Source organism: Nerophis lumbriciformis, linkage group LG27 (genome assembly GCF_033978685.3).
Source record: "Nerophis lumbriciformis linkage group LG27, RoL_Nlum_v2.1, whole genome shotgun sequence".
Lineage (NCBI taxonomy): Eukaryota > Metazoa > Chordata > Actinopteri > Syngnathiformes > Syngnathidae > Nerophis > Nerophis lumbriciformis.
Window position 1 is genome coordinate 33,981,538 of NC_084574.2, and position 16,414 is coordinate 33,997,951.

The 16,414-nt window shown below is 44.6% G+C and overlaps 1 protein-coding gene across 2 annotated transcripts in view; it reads left to right on the plus strand.

Annotated features, from left to right (window-relative positions):
- The window catches only part of LOC133624473 (axin-2-like), a 33,616-nt gene extending 22,035 nt beyond the window's left edge, over positions 1–11,581 (plus strand). The window contains exons 5-11 of one of the 2 annotated variants that reach the window (XM_061988049.2): positions 7,254–7,394; positions 7,937–8,328; positions 8,423–8,563; positions 8,646–8,879; positions 8,967–9,047; positions 9,343–9,468; positions 11,003–11,581. In XM_061988049.2, the coding sequence (XP_061844033.2) occupies positions 7,254–7,394; positions 7,937–8,328; positions 8,423–8,563; positions 8,646–8,879; positions 8,967–9,047; positions 9,343–9,468; positions 11,003–11,129 (1,242 nt within the window). In that variant the 3' untranslated portion in view covers positions 11,130–11,581. Of the gene's footprint in view, positions 1–7,253; positions 7,395–7,936; positions 8,329–8,422; positions 8,564–8,645; positions 8,880–8,966; positions 9,049–9,342; positions 9,469–11,002 lie in introns of those variants that run through there. The other variant, XR_009818009.2, reaches the window with a different exon arrangement.
- The last annotated feature ends 4,833 nt before the right edge of the window (positions 11,582–16,414 follow it).

The window sequence follows — 16,414 nt, forward strand, 5'->3', positions numbered from 1 at the left end:
ATCAATCTGGCGCCCTAGGCAAGATTTTAGGTGGCGCCCCCCCACATCGGCAGTGAAGTGTATATACTCACAAGAACCCGAATAGCTTTGTCTTTGACCTTTTTTTTTTACTTACAACTATACCTAATATATAAAGGGGTGGAAAAGTGACTATTACCTGCAGGGCAAACATTAGCTAACCAGAAGGCAATAACAATGTAAACAAAAAACACCTGCTTAAAAGATCTAATACAAATGTCCCTGAGGAATGTAAGGTGGGAGTACTGTAATTACCTAACGTTACATTATTATTTTCCAGAACAATTTAGCCCCCTCCACAATATTAACCCGACGTTAAAACAGAACTAGCTATTTATTGATTAGCAATTGCCGAATCATGTAACATTAGCTTAATGCTAAAAAGCCAGGTTACTATCACATTCTGTAACAGACAAATAATTTCATGTAGGCTAACGTTACCTACCTGCTACCTCTTGTCTTTTCTCGTTTCTCCTCTTCTTTTCTCTTGTTTCTTCCCTGGGCACCTGACAGTTTTGCCCGTTTTGACATCTTGTGTTGATTTTTTGATGTGGTGACGTCCAAAAAGAGTCATGATACGGGAAGGGAGGGGGCGCACCGTGCGTGGGGAGGAGGGGGGGCGTAATGTTGTAACAAATAATATTTCTATTAAATACACTTTACTTTGCATTTTAATTAACGTGAAATTATTTTTTGTATTTAGAAATAATAGTAACAACTTTTTTTTTCTTTTTTTTTTCTCCAACATTTGTGGCACTGGCATGGCGCCCCCTGATGGACGGCGCCCTTAGCATTTGCCTATACGGTCTATGCCACGGGCCGGCCCTGGGCATGACAGCGCGTCATGACATTGCTGGTTTTACGAGCAGAGGAGCATGTTCGGCAGCGCACAATCCCAGAGTAGTTACAAGCAGACACAGTGTGTAGACAGAAAAGGGAAAACGGACGCATTTTGGTCTAAAAACTAAAGATAAAGGTGAAGTTATAACACTGAAACACCTTCAGGAAGAGGTGCTTTAAGACATGACTAGCAAGCTAGCGGTGAAAGTCCATTCGCATTTGGCAGTGTTTTAGCTACTTCTAAATCACTAATCCTCGTCTCCATGGCGACAAATAAAGTGAGTTTCTTACAAGTGTCATCCCTGCAGGACGAGGAATAGCTAAACATGCTTCACTACACACCGTAGGAGGATACAATAGTTAACCGCTAACTGCAAGCTAGCACCCTGAATGTAAACAAACGCCATGGGTGGATCTACACCTGACATCCACTGTAATGATACCAACCACAATAGCGTATCGAGTCGATACTACTATGATTACATCAATATTTTTTACTGTCACAAAAATCCATCCATCCATCCATCCATCCATCCATCCATCCATCTTCTTCCGCTTATCCGAGGTCGGGTCGCGGGGGCAGCAGCCTAAGCAGGGAAGCCCAGACTTCCCGCTCCCCAGCCACTTTGTCCAGCTCTTCCTGTGGGACCCCGAGGCGTTCCCAGGCCAGCCGGGAGACATAGTCTTCCCAACGTGTCCTGGGTCTTCCCCGCAGCCTCCTACCGGTCGGACGTGCCCTAAACACCACCCTAGGGAGACGTTCGGGTGGCATCCTGACCAGATGCCCGAACCACCTCATCTGGCTCCTCTCGATGTGGAGGAGCAGCGGCTTTACTTTGAGCTCCCCCCGGATGACAGAGCTTCTCACCCTATTTCTAAGGGAGAGCCCCGCCACCCGGCGGAGGAAACTCATTTCGGCCGCTTGTACCCGTGATCTTGTCCTTTCGGTCATAACCCAAAGCTCATGACCATAGGTGAGGATGGGAACGTAGATCGACCGGTAAATTGAGAGCTTTGCCTTCCGGCTCAGCTCCTTCTTCACCACAACGGATCGATACAGCGTCCGCATTACTGAAGACGCCGCACCGATCCGCCTGTCCTTGGTTTTTATATTTCATGGAGGTCTTCGAGCTGCTCTTTGTCTGATCCCTCACCTAGGACCAGTTTGTCTTGGGAGACCCTACCAGGGGGCATAAAGCCCCCGGACAACATAGCTCCTAGGATCATTGGGACACGCAAACTCCTCTACCACGTTAAGGTGGCAGCTCAGAGAGGAGTGTCACAAAAAATATTTTTTCCTATTTTTAAAATTAATATTATATTTATAAACTCTGGAAATATGTCCCTGGACACATGAGGACTTTGAATATGACCAATGTATGATCCTGTAACTACTTGGTATCAGATTGATACCTACATTTGTGGTATCATCCAAAACTAATGTAAAGTATCAAACAACAGAAGAATAAGTGATTATTACATTTTAACAGAAGTGTAGATAGAATATGTTGAAACAGAAAATAAGCAGATATTAACAGTAAATGAACAAGTAGATTAATAATAATTTTTTACAGCTTGTCCTTTATAATTTTGACAAAATAGAATGAAAAATTACATAATATGTTACTGGAGTCTTGTTCACGAGTGAGGGAAGAGTGGATCGTGAGATCGACAGGCGGATCGGTGCGGCGTCTTCAGTAATGCGGTTGTGTATCTATCCGTTGTGATGAAGAAGGAGCTGAGCCGGAAGGCAAAGCTCTCGATTTACCGGTCGATCTACGTTCCCATCCTCACCTATGGTCATGAGCTTTGGGTCATGACCGAAAGGACAAGATCACGGGTACAAGCGGCCGAAATGAGTTTCCTCCGCCGGGTGGCGGGGCTCTCCCTTAGAGATAGGGTGAGAAGCTCTGCCATCCGGGAGGAGCTCAGAGTAAAACCACTGCTCCTCCACATCGAGAGGAGCCAGATGAGGTGGTTCGGGCATCTGGTCAGGACCGGTAGGAGGCCACGGGGAAGACTCAGGACACGTTGGGAAGACTATCTCTCTCGGCTGGCCTGGGAACGCCTCGGGATCCCCCGGGAGGAGCTGGACGAAGTGGTTGTGGAGAGGGAAGTCTGGGCTTCCCTGCTTAGGCTGCTGCCCCCGCGACCCAACCTCGGATAAGCGGAAGAAGATGGATGGATGGATGGATGTTACTGCATATGTCAGCAGACTAATTAAGAGCCTTTGTCTGCTTACTTACACTAAAAGACAAGTTGTCTAATATGTTCACTATTTTATTTAAGGACAAAATTGTTCTTCGATTGCAATAATAAATAAATAAATGATAAATGGGTTATACTTGTATAGCGCTTTTCTACTTTCAAAGTACTCAAAGCGCTTTAACAGTATTACCACATTCACCCATTCACACACACATTCACACACTGATGGCGGGAGCTGCCATGCAAGGCGCTAACCAGCAGCCATCAGGAGCAAGGGGTGAAGTGTCTTGCCCAAGGACACAACGGACGTGACTAGGATGGTAGAAGGTGGGGATTGAACCCCAGTAACCAGCAACACTCCGATTGCTGGCACGGCCACTCTACCAACTTCGCCACGCGTTTAATGTACCCTAAGATTTTTTCTTAAAATAAAGCCAATGATGTAATTTTTTTGTGGTGCCCCTTATTTAGAAAAGTACCGAAAAGTATCAAAACACATTTTGGTACCGGTGCCAGTACTAAAATATTGGTATCGAGACAACACTAGTCCATAGACATCTTTGTTGCTCCACCACATTTGTTTTGGTCTTGGACCTGCTGTAATGGCTGCAGTATTTTTCTTGGGGTGCAGCATCGTTTTTGTGCCACTTCAGTATCAGAACATTTCCGTACATGGTCACAAGTGAACAGATTCTTCAGAGGTTGTTTTTTGATTAAATAAACTACTTTTGTCTTCTTATCCAAATTATTTTGTTTCTGAAAAGTTATGTTCAGTTATGTGCTTCAATACGCAACAGGGTTGTTTTGGGCCTCGTTTTTTTCCAATCCTTTTTTTTTTTTGCATCCCCCAATCCGACTCGCACTCTTTTAATGTCTCCCTCCTGATTTGGAGATGGCTCTGTCTCCCAGGACGTACCAGCCCCCAGGCAGGGGGGGCCCCATGTAGGGCTCGCACTCCTTTGCCAGCAGCCTTCTCTCTCCTTTGTTCTTTTCCCTTCATTGTGTATACAAAGAAATGAGAGAAACAAAAACAATCAAAGTCAAGAAAGCCAGTGTGTCAAATAAAAGAGGAGTTGCATGTATTAAAAGGAAATATAATATCATACTATGACAGTATATCTCTGAGCTGCTGTGCATGCAACTTGGAAATACTACTTGGCCTCAGATATTCCTCTATCTTCCCTTTGCTGCTACTGCTCTCACATGCATTTCAGTCCCCATTTGTAATGTTTCAGTTATTCTGTCCCCCTTTACTTGTACCTTCTTCTATAGATAAACTGGCTCTTATTCTGAGGTTTTTAAAACTGCGTCCCCCCCCCACCCCTAATGTGCGTTTGATGTTTGACAACGGCCCTTTGAAGTGTGCTGACTTCAGAGGCTGCCTCGCTGATGGCTTGGTTGGGCTACAGAGGGCGCAGGCAGGGGGCCGCCCCTCCAAGCAACCAACCAACTGCTATCCCGCAATTGCTACCCCTGCCGCCCCCCACCCCTCGCTCAGCAGCCTGGCGTTGCCAAGGGCACTGGCCATGAGGAGATCTGAGGCCCCTTCTACACTAAGGCTATGGCTACACTAAGCCGGATAACCCCTTAAACGAAGAATTATTTAGCCTAAGCCCCGTTTCAGCCACACTAAACCATCGTTTAAGGTTCCCCTCCTCGGACAATTTTTTACACGGGTAAGTGCGCCGTGTATTTCTTAGCTTTGTATGGACTCATTGATCGTTTACTAACTGAGGAAGTGACGCCTGAAAGACTGCGCCCCACACAGGAAATGACGTCAGAAGGAACGCGGCACAGATGTGATGGACCACAGTGGTGGAATATTAAAATCTAATAACATTTTGCTTAAAACACATGTAAATATCAAGAACCCAATGTAGTGATTGGCAACACTAAATTGGCCCTCGTGTGTGAATGTGAGTGTGAATGTTGTCTGTCTATCTGTGTTGGCCCTGTGATAAGGTGGCGACTTGTCCAGGGTGTACCCCGCCTTCCGCCCGATTGTAGCTGAGATAGGCTCCAGCGCCCCCCGCGACCCCGAAGGGACTAAGCGGTAGAAAATGGATGGATGGGCAATGTAGTGAGAGCAATCGTCCCAAAATAAGGAAAGATAATGATGCTCATTTACAATTTATTCAATACAAATTAAAAATACCGTCAAGTTGATAACACTAAAAATACCAATTGGTAAACAATAATATAGGTGAGGGTACAGCCACGACAGGCGTGGTCAGTGTCCTGGCTGCGCTCACTTCCACGGCGTCCTCCTGCACACAAATTAATTCGAAGGCAGACCACAGGGATAAAATTATCTAAAAACACGGAGACGCTCTCAGGGCTGACGTCACACTTACACTTACACTCTGCTGTAGTTCTGCGTAGAAATATTGAGTACGCCCACTCTCCTCACCAGTCCCCGGTGGGACCTACGTGGTCGTATACGTCCCGTCTCGCCCCGCCTCTTGGTCGATCCCGGGAGTCACCGCAGGTCTCTGGGTCCCGAATGCTCTTCGGAGGCAGAGTTTCCTCTGCCCCTGCGTGTTGTGGGCTTCTTGGGGTTCACTCCGGTAGCTTGCGGGGTCTGCTGAGTAGTCCTGGATTCCTTCCCAGCCTGCGGGCGTCCACCCGGACGCTCTTGGCAAAGCCTGTCGATACTCTCCGGTCGCTCTTCTTTCCGTTCGCTTCCTCCTCCTGTCGCTTCGCTCGATCCTTGCCTGTTCTCTGCTTTTAAATGTGCAGTCCTAATGCTCCACAGGTGCGTCTAATTTCAGGTGCCGTTCGATTGGGCACCTTGGTTGCTAGGGGAAACGTCTTAAAATACCAGCAAAGTCCACAAGGAGTAAAAACATGCAATTAAAACGACAATCAAATTCTAAAGTGTAAAAACATGCAATTAAAATCCACAGCAATAAAAACACTAAGACATGCATGGCAATGAAACATTAAAAAATAAAATCCCCTACTTGTGTCCCATCACACAGACATCTCCATAATAAAGTGGTTTCATAACTCGGAGCTAACCACTGGAAATATGGAGGCGAGTCATCCAGACATGCCCGTGTTTCTCCTTCCGTCTGTACAGATGCTTGTGGAAATCACACATCAATACCTTAAGAGAGAGCGATTGCAGCTATTTTCGGATACAACACTTCTCAGAGGGCAAGAGAACTTTCCAATGTCCAGGTCAGCTGTGATTCTACTTACCGAAAAACTTTGTCCATTTGTCGAAGGAGAGTCAACATAAATGCGGGCTCCCGTGGATGTGATAAAAAAGGTACTGTGTGCTTTGTATTACCTGGCCGTCGAGGGAAGACTACGGAAAACGGCGAATGCTTTTGGACTGGCAAAGCAGACTGTATCAGTTATTGTCCGCCATGTATGTCGAGGACTCAACGTCTAGGTCCAGAGTATATAAAGTCACCAAAAACTAATGGACAATGAAGGTGAAGGCAAAAGAGTGAGGAGTGTCCTGACCAGATATCTAGATCCCTACTTTGATTGTTGTAAAATGTCACATTGTGTACTTTTACGTATCCAATAAAGATTTTATTAATTTATGATGGCTCAGGTGTGATTCACTACAATAGGGCCCCACAGCACACTGGATTCCAGTTCATTGAAATACCACAACACTGAATATTGTTCAGATAATTTAAATTTAAGAACTTGCACACAAAGCAACGCTGGAGGTGACTATGACGTCCGCATTTTCCGAGCACGCGTATGGTTAGGTGGGATTTACCCTGGATAACCTTAGCCAGCTTAGTGTAGAAGGGGCCTAAGCCGTGTTTCTGACTTCACGTCCTCTCCGAACTCAGTTTGTAAATGATCAATGAGTCCATACAAAGCTAAGATCCGTAGATTCCAGAAATACACGCCGCACTTAACCGTGTAAAAAATTATCCAAGGAGGGGAATCTTCAACGATGGTTTAGTGTGGCTGAAACGGGGCTCAGGCTAAATAATTATTCGTTTAAGGTTTTCAGTGTAGACATAGCCTGAGATCTCTGATGGGCGGTAGAGAAGGTTTGGGTTTGCTTGAGGGTATCTGGATCAGGCCTTTTGGAATGGTTAAATGCTTTTGGAACAAGACCGGATCATGGGTTAATGCATAATCTTGCATCTGTCAGGAATACTTAACAGTTGCTAATATTAAGGTGTCTCCCATTTATGTGGTTTTCCCTGCAGAGGACACACCGTCTGCCCAAGGAGATGACCCCTGTTGAGCCCTCCGCATTTGCTGCCCAACTCATAGTGCGGCTTGAGAAGCTAAAGCAAGAGCAGGAAAGAATGAGCTCATTGGCAGAGAGGCTTCAGCATATCCAAGAGGTAGAGACTCACACAAAGCTGCTCTACTATTTCTGCACTGATTGGCCTCGACTTGAAAAACCTCTCTAGTTTCCAAGTCAGCACGATACATTAGTGCCATAATGCATAAAAGCCATAATTCCAGCTTTAGCATGTCGAAGAACTGGAATAAAGCCAAAGGGATTTTAAATTGGTTTCCGTCTTCCCTTTTCTACTCTGTCCTCAAGCATTTCATCTAGTGGAACTCTCAAAACTTATATTTCAAGACAAACTTGACGTTTCCTTAAATAGCACTTAGTTACTCTCTAGTGGCAGGTTTGCTGAATATGTGTGCCGCCACTCTCTTTGTGATGCACATAGTGCATTATAGATGAATCCTGTTCTAGACGATAACAGTGTAGCAGAAAGGAAATCCAAATCGTTATGCAGGCATTTGCTGTCGCTCTCTACAGAGGATGCTAGATATAAGTTGAAAAATAAATTCCTTCTACTTACTTTTCTCACATGAAACTGTGTATGAATGTTTCTTTTGAGGGCTTTATCTCCTGTTGCTTTGTGTCCAGGGAGAGGAAAGCAACACCTCCCATCACGCTCTTCTTCCATCTGGAAGCCAATGTGAGGAAGACCCCCAGGCAATTCTAGATGACCACCTATCGCGGGTCTTGAAGACACCTGGCTGCCAGTCACCTAGTGTGGTTCGCCACTCGCCACGCTCACAATCCCCAGAACGGACAAGTGCCTTGTTCTCTTCAGGCCATGCGTCCATTGATGCTTGCCCTGGGACCGCCAAAGTTATAACGTCTGGGCGGCAGTCCACGAAACTCGCTCATCACCACTTTATCCACCATTATCATGCTGGGCCAAAGACCAAGGAGCAGATTGAGGTTGAAGCAGCTCAGCATGTGCAATGTCTCTGCCCTTTAAGAGACATCAATTACTCCGACTTCAGCCATGTGTGAGTGTTAATTTATGGCTTTTTGTCAGATTTGATACTTGGCATCTTAATGTGTAGAAGTCAATTTATTGACTTGCGTCTCTCTCCCTGCCAGCACCCCTACAAAACGACAAGTCAAATCTTCCACTGAGGGTTGGTCTTCACCATACCTTCCTCTTGATGCCACCTACCGATCTCAGAATGTTTGGCAGTGGATTCTCGAGAGTGAGAGGCAGGGCAAACACAAGGCCCACAGGTAATTGTCAGGAATCAACACGTACAGTATCTCACCTCTATAAAGCAGTACCATTGTAACTTCTTACTCACATTTCTGACAGCTCCTCTGGACTTAAAAAGCCCAAACCTCTTGAATCCAAGGTGCTGCCTGGTCGAACTCACTCGTTATGGGGCGAAGGTGGCATTGATTCTGGCATTTATCTTCGTGGGCACCACCCTGGCCATCCGTTTATACAGGACCCAGCCATTCCACCTCTACCGCCGCCCAACACCCTAGCACAGCTTGAAGAGGCTTGTCGTAGACTGAAGGAGGTCTCAAAGCCACCAAAACAAAGGTAGGTTTCAGCTCCCGTTGAATGTGGCCGCTCTGATTTTCATGTGCAATCACATGAATTTTCGCATTTTATTGGAAATTCCTTTAGCCTCAGAGACAGGAGCCATCCAGTCACTGCCATCCCTGCTGGAGGTAGCTCTGAAGCCACTTCTGGATTCCAGTCAGACGAGTATGACTCTAAATTTTTGTTGCACAATCTTGTCTTTTTTCTTCTCCTTTGTATGTGCCTTTTTGTTTTATTTTCCTTACTTTTTTTCATACTTGCTGACTATATTCACTCACATTTCTCTACATTCTCAGGTTATAATTGTATTCCATAAACACCCTCTCTCTTACCTTTTCGATATTTAACATTACATCTGTGAATACAGAATCTGAACCACCCACCAACCTCACCCAACATATAAATCAGTTTCTGAAACAGAACAAAGATTGTGTTTAATTGACTGATTTTGCTTACACAGGTCAAAGGAACTATTGATCACCTATTTCTTCTGTGGTGAGGAGATTCCTTACCGAAGTGCAATGAAGATCCACTGCCTCACCTTGGGACACTTTAAAGAACAGCTTAGCAAGAAAGGCAACTACCGGTAAAATAATCACCGACAACACAACATAATTCTACACACTGTATTTATAGGGCTGCTCAATCTAGGGCCCCCATGTCAATGAGTCCTTGATCAATGAGTCATTTAATTTTGCCTCACCTAGTGTGTGTGTGTGACAATCATTGGTACTTTAACTTTAAAAGCCATGGGTGGATCTACACCTGACATCCACTGAAATGATACCAAGTACAATGGCGTATCTAGTCGATACTACTATGATTACATCGATATTGTTTACCGTCACAAAATCTTTTTTCTTTTTTTTTAAATTCATATTTTGTTTATAAACTCAGGAAATACGTTGGACACACATGAGGACTTTGAATATGACCAATGTACGATCCTGTAACTACTTGGAATCAGATCGATACCTAAATTTGTGGTATCATCCAAAACTAATGTAAAGTATCCAACAACAGAAGAATAAGTGATTATTACATTTTAACAGAAGTGTAGATAGAACATGTTAAAAGAGAAAATAAGCAGATATTAACAGTAAATGAACAAGTGGATTAATAATACATTTTTACAGCTCGTCCTTTATAATGTTGACAAAATAATAAATTGAGAAATTACACACTATGTTACTGCATATGTCTTCAGACTAAATAGGAGCCTTTGTTTGTTTACTTACTACTAAAATCAATCAATCAATCAATCTTTATTTATATAGCCCTAAATCACAAGTGTCTCAAAGGGCTGCACAAGCCACAACGACATCCTCGGTACAAAGCCCACATACGGGCAAGGAAAAACTCACCTCAGTGGGACGTCGATGTGAATGACTATGAGAAACCTTGGAGAGGACCGCATATGTGGGTAACCCCCCCCCTCTAGGGGAGACCGAAAGCAATGGATGTCGAGTGGGTCTGACATAATATTGTGAGAGTCCAGTCCATAGTGGATCCAACATAATAGTAAGAGTCCAGTCCATAGTGGGGCCAGCAGGACACCATCCCGAGCGGAGACGGGTCAGCAGCGTAGAGATGTTCCCAGCCGATGCACAGGCGAGCGGTCCACCCCGGGTCCCGACTCTGGACAGCCAGCACTTCATCCATGGCCACCGGACCTGTGCCCCCCCCCCCCCCTCAAGGAAAAGGGGAGCAGAGGAGAAAAGAAAAGAAACGGCAGATCAACTGGTCTAACAGGGGGGCTATTTAAAGGCTAGAGTATACAAATGAGTTTTAAGATGGGACTTAAAAGACAAGTTGTTCAGTATGTTCACTATTTCATTTAGAAAAGTATCGAAATACATTTTGGTACTGGTACCAAAATATTGGTATCGGGACAACCCCAATACAGACTTTTGAAAATATTCACCCTGGCCCAATTTTTAAGGACAAAAGCCGATGTTTGTGTGTTGAAGAAAGTCTACAATTAATTTTTCGTGTGCATTTTCAAACCTCAGCCTTGGTGTGGACGTCGCATATCACAAATCCCCTTTGACGCTTGTTCGATTGGACTTTCTTCCAAAAGTAACACATTTTGTAACCTTTTCTTTCTGTCTCCTCCACAGGTACTACTTTAAGAAGGCCAGCAATGAGTTTGAGTGCGGTGCTGTGTTCGAGGAGGTGTGGGAGGACGCCTCGGTCTTGCCCATGTACGAGGGAAAGGTCCTGGGAAAGGTTGAGAGGATCGACTGAAAAACAAAACAAAAAAACAGACCCTATCGAAAGCAGAATCCCGAAAACTTGAGCAAGAGACTTTGTAAATTACCTTTTTTATTTTTTTAAGTAAATTATTCATACTAAGCTAAAAAGAGTTAATATATCTCGCACAACATGTGACTGAAGGAATAGAAGCTAATGAAGACTGCCTAACTGTCCCTTCCTGATTCTTCTCAACCAGTCAGCCTTAGAAATACACGAGGGAACGACACGAAGGACTTTAACGGAACAATTTGAGGACGACCTATGCCGCTTTTTGAATATCATCGCTGTTTTGATGTTGTGTGATGAGGGACTGTGATGCATTCACTCTGACTCCCGGGTTCAAGTGCGAAGAAGGAACAGGAGGTCTCGATGCAGCATTTCTGTTTACTTCATTGTTAGAAAATGTTTATACTTGTTTACATACTTGCATGTACAGTCGTGGTCAAAAGAGTTGACATACACTTGTAAAGAACATAATGTCATGGCTGTCTTGAGTTTCTATTCATTTTTTATTTTTGGAGTGATTGGAGCACATACTTTGTTGGTCACAAAAAACATTCATGAAGTTTGGTTCTTTTATGAATTTATTATGGGTCTACTGAAAATGTGACCAAATCTGCTGGGTCAAAAGTATACATACAGCAATGTTAATATTTGCTTACATGTCCCTTGGCAAGTTTTACTGCTTCTGGCAAGCTTCTGGTTGAATTTTTGACCACTCCTCTTAACAAAATTGGTGCAGTTCAGCTGACATCACATGGACAAAGATAAGACCTGGAGGAAAGTTCTGTGGTCAGATGAAACAAAAATTGAGCTGTTTGGCCACAATACCCAGCAATATGTTTAGAGGAGAAAAAGTGAGGCCTTTAATCCCAGGAACACCATGTATACCGTCAAGCATGGTGGTGGTAGTATTCTATTCTATACTATTCTGGGCCTGTTTTGCTGCCAATGGAACTGGTGCTTTACAGAGAGTAAATGGGACAATGGAAAAGGAGGATTACCTCCAAATTCTTCAGGAAAACCTAAAATCATCAGCCTGGAGGTTGGGTCTTGGGCGCAGTTGGGTGTTCCAACAGGACAATGACCCCAAACACATGTCAAAAGTGGTAAAGGAATGACTAAATAGTTAAAGTTAAAGTTAAAGTACCAATAATTGTCACACACACACTAGGTGTGGTGAAATTATTCTCTGCATTTGACCCATCACCCTTGATTACCCCCTGGGAGGTGAGGGGAGCAGTGGGCAGCAGCGGTGCCGCGCCCGGGAATCATTTTTGGTGATTTAACTCCCAATTTCAACCCTTGATGCTGAGTGCCAAGCAGGGAGGTAATGGGTCCCATTTTTATAGTCTTTGGTATGACTCGGCCGGGGTTTGAACTCACGACCTACCGATCTCAGGGCGGACACTCTAACCACTCAGACTAGGATTAAGGTTTTAGAATGGTTTTCCCAAAATCTTGATTTAAACCCCATTGAGAACATGTGGACAATACTGAAGAAACAAGTCTATGTTAGAAAATCAACACATTTGGCTGAACTGCACCAATTTTGTCAAGAGGAGTGGTCAAAAATTCAACCAGAAGCTTGTGGATGGCTACCAAAAGCGCCTTATTTCAGTGAAACTTGCCAAGGGACATGTAACCAAATATTAACATTGCTGTATTTATACTTTTGACCCAGCAGATTTGGTCACATTTTCAGTAGACCCATAATAAATTTATAAAAGAACCAAACTTCATGAATGTTTTTTGTGACCAACAAGTATGTGCTCCAATCACTCTATCACAAAAAAGTTGTAGAAATTATTGGAAACTCAAGACAGCCATGACATTATGTTCTTTACAAGTGTATGTAAACTTTTGACCACGACTGTATATATTAGTGCTGTCAATTGATACATTTGATTTATTTTCGATAATATAAATGATACATTTGAATTCATCACGATTAGTCACGGTGGTTCCTAAAAACTTTGCTTAAAAGGTGCCATGTGTCGTAATGTGGCCAGAAATGGTACCGCAATCAGGGTCAAAATTCTGTAGTCCCCTCCCACTCTCCATGACTGAGGTTGTCCGATTCCGAATCCTACTCCAAGGAACTTCAAATGACAATCGACGAGTCCTACGCTGTAGGTTTCTCTTGTTTATGCTTCTTGCAAGATGCTTTACTAAGTAATTATGACACATTTTACTGACGTCCATTAGCCAAATGTATTTGTAAAGTTACACAGCAATATTTTCGTCGGGAGTCGGGACAGATTGTTGGCATTACCCTGCTAAAATGTCTAGTTTGACCGCACGGACCACCATCCAAATAATTATAAATAGTAATAAATATTATATATGGCATAGGCCTACTTTGATGGCAAGCCAAGGCCAACAGTAAAATGACCGCCACATTTCGTTCAGCATAACCCCATGTTGCATCCAACCTGACCTGGCATTCTCTTCCATTTACGCACATCACCGTCTTTCAGTGCAGAGTGCGATTCTATGAGCCAGCCCACCTTACGCAAAAACCACGTTACCCATAAATCATATAGCCTACTAGCATTACTAGAACCTACAATCATTACATGTAATGCATTATATACTGCAGCCTCGCGTGGACAACAGGGGCGGTACCTCTGGATTGGCAGACCGGGGTGGTGATTCCTCTCTTTAAGAAGGGGAACCGGAGGGTGTGCTCTAACTATCGTGGGATCACACTCCTCAGCCTTCCCAGTAAGGTCTATTCAGGTGTACTGGAGAGGAGGCTTCGCCGGATAGTCGAACCTCGGATTCAGGAGGAACAGTGTGGTTTTTGTCCTGGTCGTGGAACTGTGGACCAACTCTATACTCTCGGCAGGGTCCTTGAGGGTGCATGGGAGTTTGCCCAACCAGTCTACATGTGTTTTGTGGACTTGGAGAAGGCATTCGACCGTGTCCCTCGGGAAGTCCTGTGGGGAGTGCTCAGAGATTATGGGGTTTCGGACTGTCTGATTGTGGCAGTCCGCTCCCTGTATGCTCAGTGCCAGAGCTTGGTCCGCATTGCCGGCAGTAAGTCGGACACGTTTCCAGTGAGGGTTGGACTCCGCCAAGGCTGCCCTTTGTCACCGATTCTGTTCATAACTTTTATGGACAGAATCCTAGGCGCAGTCAAGGCGTTGAGGGGATCTGGTTTGGTGGCTGCAGGATTAGGTCTCTGCTTTTTGCAGATGATGTGGTCCTGATGGCTTCATCTGGCCAGGATCTTCAGCTCTCACTGGATCGGTTCGCACCCTAGTGTGAAGCGACTGGGATGAGAATCAGCACCTCCAAGTCCGAGTCCCTGGTTCTCGCCCAGAAAAGGGTGGAGTGCCATCTCCGGGTTGGGGAGGAGATCTTGGCCCAAGTGGAGGAGTTCAAGTACCTCGGAGTCTTGTTCACGAGTGAGGGAAGAGTGGATCGTGAGATCGACAGGCGGATCGGTGCGGCGTCTTCAGTAATGCGGACACTGTATCGATCCGTTGTGGTGAAGAAGGAGCTGAGCCGGAAGGCAAAGCTCTCAATTTACCGGTCGATCTACGTTCCCATCCTCACCTATGGTCATGAGCTTTGGGTTATGACCGAAAGGACAAGATCACGGGTACAAGCGGCCGAAATGAGTTTCCTCCGCCGGGTGGCGGGGCTCTCCCTTAGAGATAGGGCGAGAAGCTCTGCCATCCGGGGGGAGCTCAAAGTAAAGCCGCTGCTCCTCCACATCGAGAGGAGCCAGATGAGGTGGTTCGGGCATCTGGTCAGGATGCCACCCGAACGCCTCTCTAGGGAGGTGTTTAGGGCACGTCCGACCGGTAGGAGGCCGCGGGGAAGACCCAGGACACGTTGGGAAGACTATGCCTCCCGGCTGGCCTGGGAACGCCTCGGGGTCCCACAGAAAGAGCTGGACAAAGTGGCTGGGGAGAGGGAAGTCTCGGCTTCCCTGCTTCGGCTGCTGCCCCCGCGACCCGACTTCGGATAAGCGGAAGAAGATGGATGGATGGATGGATGGATGGCATTATATTGTGCCAAGTAAATACCACCGCATATGTGTTTGATGCACAGAAACCGCAATAGGTTTTATTTGTCGAAAATATATGTTGCCCTGTCAGTTGGATGACACGTGGACATAACCGTATTTTTCGGACTATAAGTCGCAGTTTTTTTTCATAGTTTGGTCGGGGGTGCGTCTTATACTCAGGAGCGACTTATGTGTGAAATTATTAACACAATACCGTAAAAAATATCAAATAATATTATTTAGCTCTTTCACGTAAGAGACTAGACGTATAAAATTCATGGGATTTAGCGATTAGGAGTGACAGATTGTTTGGTAAACGTATAGCATGTTTTATATGTTATAGTTATTTGAATGACTCTTACCATAATATCAGTTGGTTATTTATGCCTCATATAACGTACACTTATTCAGCCTGTTGTTCACTATTCTTTATTTATTTTAAATTGCCTTTCAAATGTCTATTCTTGGTGTTGGCTTTTATCAAATACATTTCCCCAAAAAATGCGACTTATACTCCAGCGCGACTAATATTAGTTTTTTTCCTTCTTTATTATGCATTTTCGGCCGGTGCGACTTATACTCTGAAAAATACGGTACATGCTAACTGGCAAATATTTCCCCCATTAGCCTGTATGTCCATGTGTCATTGACCGGGCTAGCATGCTAAGCATTAGACTAGGAGCGAAGCACCATCACACTAAGCATTCGTTGCACGAACATACTAGCTTTGTTAGAAAAGATGTATTGGACAATATAGTTTACATACCAAAAGTTCATTTCCATTTACTACAAGTAATAAGAAAAGGTAAATGCCTTATTCACCTATCAAGGAGGAAATTAGCAAGTTTGGCGTCAGATGGAAAAAAATCGTCTCCGCCTTCAATCGTCTCCATCTTTCAAATCTTACACATCCTGGTTTTGTTCCTGGCTCTGTCATGAATAAGTTGAGGATCGTAACGAGGCCTTTTAGATTTACTAAGGTCTGACATGTTTAGTAACTTTACCAGTGGCAGTAGCCAGACGAAGAGGGCGGTGCGTAACTGGCAACCTGGATGTGACACACTCACTGACTTTCTAATTGGTCAAACGTTGGAAGGCATCGCAACAATAACAAGATTTCGGGGCTGTAAATTATTATAGAGGTTTTCTAAAAGAACATCCATCCATCCATTTTCTACCGCTTTCTAAAAGAACACGATTTATTAATGCCGTTTGACATATCAGGGCCATTTAATGATGACTTGACATGAAATTA